Raw genomic sequence first — 3,999 nt, forward strand, 5'->3', positions numbered from 1 at the left:
CCAAACGGTTCTAACCATGAAAAATCGCATGCATGTCTTCCTCTATTGCTGCAACTTTCCCATGCCTGTTCGTGCATCCACATGGCAATGTACAAGAGGCATGACCAGCCAATACTTTCGCGCAACAACGACAGCATCGAAAAGAGCAGCAGTACAAACTATTGATATTTTGAATTTTAGAAGGATGCCAGCAGAAAGTTTAGCCTTCTAAAATCTGAAACACTAGTCACCACCAAAGATCAAGATTTGGTTTCCCCAAACATATAGCCCGGACAGACACAATGACTAAAATTACAACCGTGGAATGTCAATGTGCATACCTGGGAGGCCATGATGAACAACTTCTGGGGAAATTATGAGCCAGTACAAAGTGTCGACGCATATACTCCCCAGGAAAATCCTATAAAAACTTCAGATCAAGACAATCATTCTCAAGTATCCTAGCTACGCAGGGAATTATAACTTCCAAATATATTGCCACCAGACTGATACAACCTTTCGATTACCAAGAGAAATGCAAATTGCTTAAAAGAATACTAAGATAGTACAATGTAACCTGTCGAACTAGTCCGAAGTTACGACACTAGCATATGCAGAAATTTAATTTAGCAGATCATCTCGGCACACTGTTGTGGCTGGATTTGGCCTTGTTGCATCAATAAGTTTACCCAACTCATAAAGATCTTGTCATCAAATATCAGTATATACTCACATCTTATAAAGTTGGTTAATATCAGAAAATGTAAGCAGACAGATCAACATGAACTACCGAATAGGTAAAGACTGCAGATGCATAATTGACCAAATGAGCACACGGGAGAATGATAAAACTTTATTTTAAGATCATCTAAGCAAGCCATCTCATAACACTAGATCACCACAAACCGACTGAACAAAATATTTCAAGCCTCACTCATTATTACCAACCAACCGACCGACTTACCATCTACAAGTTTCTTGGCCTGTGTCCAAGTAAATGAGGCTAGGGCGATGCACAGCGCAAGCAAAGCATGCCCCGACCTACTTACCCTCTACTATACCCAAATCACTTGTCCTCAGTGCTAACATTAGCGGCAATGGCATCGCCCTCAGCTATCAATCTCTCCTTGGCTTCTGAATCAGAAGATGCCGGCTTATCTGATTTCTGCGCACCGGTGAGCCTTGCGAGCAACACAAAGGACATCCCACCAAGCACGTTGTTCATGCAACGAAGTGCGATCACAGCCACCTTGAAGACTGGGGGTGGCATGACATTGCCAAGAAGGAACTCGACCCCATTCAGGGTCTGGTATCGCAGGTTGCTGCTGATGCCCATGTGGAGCGCCCAGGTGCCTGCGTTGAGCAGCGTGGGAGGCGCCTTGTTTGGGGTCTCGAAGGCCGGGTCCATGCGCTTCCTCATGGCGATGAGACCGTTGGAGATGGCGGTGCCCATGAGCCCGGCACCGAACCCCACCACCGCGAACGTAGTGCCCTTGGACAAAAGGGTCGCAAAGCGGGAGCCGAGCGAATAAGGACCCGGCTCGAACATGTGGCTGGGGAGGGAGGAGACGGCGGCCGCCGCTGCGGCCGAGACCCCGGCGGTGGGGGCGAGCATGTACATGAGCACGAAGTTGAGGATGGATCCGACGACGAGGGTGGAGAAGACGAAGTCGAGCTCGTTGAGGCCGAAGTTGGGGCGCGACGACATGTCGCCGAGCACGCAGGCGGTGACGCCGACCAGCTCCTCCATGAGCACCTTGAACGGGAACTGGGGATCCGCGGCCACGCGGGCCGCCCACCCGGCGAGGAACATACCGAGGATGCCTGCGCGGCCGCCGGCGCCGTCTCCGGCGCCCCCGGAGTCCGCTGCGTCGCCAGATCCTCCGCCGCCGCCGCCGTAGGAGCGCGGGGGCGGGGGCGGGGGCAGCCTCCCTCCCGGCCCGGACGGGGACGGGGAAGCTGAGCGGAGGGCGAGGAGCGCGGAGGAGGAGGCGGGCAGCGGCGAGAAGGCGAGGTTTGAGGTCGGGGCGGCCCGGAGCGGGGCGAGGCGCGCGGAGGAGTCGAGGTGAGCGGACGGGAGGAACCTGGCGGCAGCGAAGGCCGTCGGGGCGGCCATGGCGATCGGGCAGGGAGACGCTCGGTGTCCTCGGCGGCGGCGGCGGCGGCGGGGGAGAGGCGCGAGATGCGGGGAGGTTTTGGGGGTTGGTGTGATGTGGTGGTGCGGTGCGGTGGTTCGGTGGGGAGTGGGTGCGCGGCGCAATATGTATACGTGCCGCGACAGCGCGACACCTGACCTACGGGACCGGACGGGGCCGCCGCTCGTGGGGAAAAAGAAAGCGCACAGTGCCGGCTGCGGACCTCAGCTTGAACTAATAAGAATTTCACTTTGTTTGCTTCCTCTGAAAATTCATTGGAGCTCCAAGCTCTGAAAATAAATTTTGCCTGGGCTTTTGTTTGATTCACACTCTTGCGTGATTGGAACGGTCCAAGCTTTTTTTTTCTCTCGAATACGCACACTCGCACGTATATACTCCCCTACGTGTCTAGCGTATCTATACAAATCTAAGACAAGCGAGTCGGGATGAAACGTGTGTAAATACATCCATGTCTAGATAAATGTAAGATAAGTAATTCGGGACGGATGTAATATTAGAGAAGAATGGAAGAACAAACCCACCACCAAACAAGTTTTACATTGAATGATTACAAGAAATCACAACTCCACTCCAGTCCTACCCTATAAGGAACTACTCTCTCTGATTTCTAAATATAAGTATTTTTAGATATTTCAATACAGATTATATACAAATGTATATAAACATATTTTAGAGTGTAGATTCACTCATTTTGTTCCGTATGTAGTCCATATTGAAATCTCTAAAAAGATTTATATTTAGGAACTGAGTGATTACTGGCTATATTCGCACAAAGCGCTGCGGCAAAGAAAGCATCAAGGACGTGTTTGGTTGCCTATAGCCATTGGACCAGGCTGTAGGAGAAAAAAAGTCAGGCTGTGCAGAGCCAGATTGAAGAAAAACAGTACAAAAAATGATGTAGTCTTGTTGTTTGGTTGCTTGCATGGTGGTTGGTGGGGTTTGACAACATGCAGGCTCACACGTTTGGTAGCAGCGGCTTCCCGCGTGCGTTGTGAGAGAAGCATGCGGCCTGACATGAAAAAGGAAAGAATTTTTCTTACCTTGTGGTACACGCGAGCCTGCATGAGTGGAACCTGCCAATTCGAGAGTTTCTCCTCGGCTTCACCCTGGAGTGCTTTAAACACCGTGCGATGCAGAGAATTCGTGCGAGCCAAGTAACCAAACACCGTCCAAAGTAAAAGTTCCATCCATATGCAGTCTACTATCCACCATGCAGGCAACCAAACACGTCCCAAGCTTTTCACGCACTAAACCCGTTGCCTCCATGCCCTACTTCCGCTCGCGATACTGCGAAGTACATGTTGTTGGCATGACACCGCTCCATCGAACACTATGGAATTTCGATGTTTCCAAAGCTCCCACATGGCCAATAATTATATGGCACGCATCGTCTTGTCCTGGCGGCCATGCGGGCCCAGTGTAGAGCACCAATCAGCATGTCCCCCATCACGGGCGCATTGTTCACCATGCGCAGAGCCGCGCAAACCTGAGTCCAAATTTCTCTTGCAAAGACACACCCAATCAATAGGTGGTTGATAGTCTCCTTGAAGGAAATATGCCCTAGAGGAAATAATAAAGTTATTATTTATTTCCTTAATTCATGATAAATGTTTATTATTCATGCTAGAATTGTATTAATCGGAAACTTAGTACATGTGTGAATACATAGACAAAACCTATAGTCCTAGTATGCCTCTACTAGACTAGTTCGTTAATCAAAGATGGTTAAGTTTCCTAATCATAGACATGTGTTGTCATTTGATGAACGGGATCACATCATTAGGAGAATGATGTGATGGACATGACCCATCCGTTAGCTTAGCATTATGAATACCGAAGGAACACTTAGTGTGCTACCAAACAT

General features: G+C 49.8%; 1 protein-coding gene across 1 annotated transcript; it reads right to left on the reverse strand.

Annotated features, from left to right (window-relative positions):
* Positions 1-803: 803 nt before the first annotated feature.
* LOC119279701 (protein RETICULATA-RELATED 3, chloroplastic-like) lies at positions 804-3,322 on the reverse strand. Its single transcript, XM_037560855.1, has 2 exons — positions 3,176-3,322; positions 804-2,329 (listed from the first exon to the last, which is right to left on the reverse strand). Exons 1-2 carry the CDS (start codon positions 3,320-3,322, stop codon positions 1,046-1,048), a joined length of 1,431 nt encoding a protein of 476 aa, XP_037416752.1. The 3' UTR covers positions 804-1,045.
* Positions 3,323-3,999: the final 677 nt, after the last annotated feature.

Source organism: Triticum dicoccoides, chromosome 3B, assembly GCF_002162155.2.
Source record: "Triticum dicoccoides isolate Atlit2015 ecotype Zavitan chromosome 3B, WEW_v2.0, whole genome shotgun sequence".
In the NCBI taxonomy this organism is placed as follows: domain Eukaryota; kingdom Viridiplantae; phylum Streptophyta; class Magnoliopsida; order Poales; family Poaceae; genus Triticum; species Triticum dicoccoides.

Coding starts and splice junctions, on each gene's coding strand:
- LOC119279701 (XM_037560855.1), bottom strand. CDS start 3,322: ATGGAACTTTTACTTTGGACGGTGTTTGGTTACTTGGCTCGCACGAAT. Junction 2,330..3,175: donor AGGCTCGCGTGTACCACAAG/GTAAGAAAAATT, acceptor TGAGGTCCGCAG/CCGGCACTGTGCGCTTTCTT.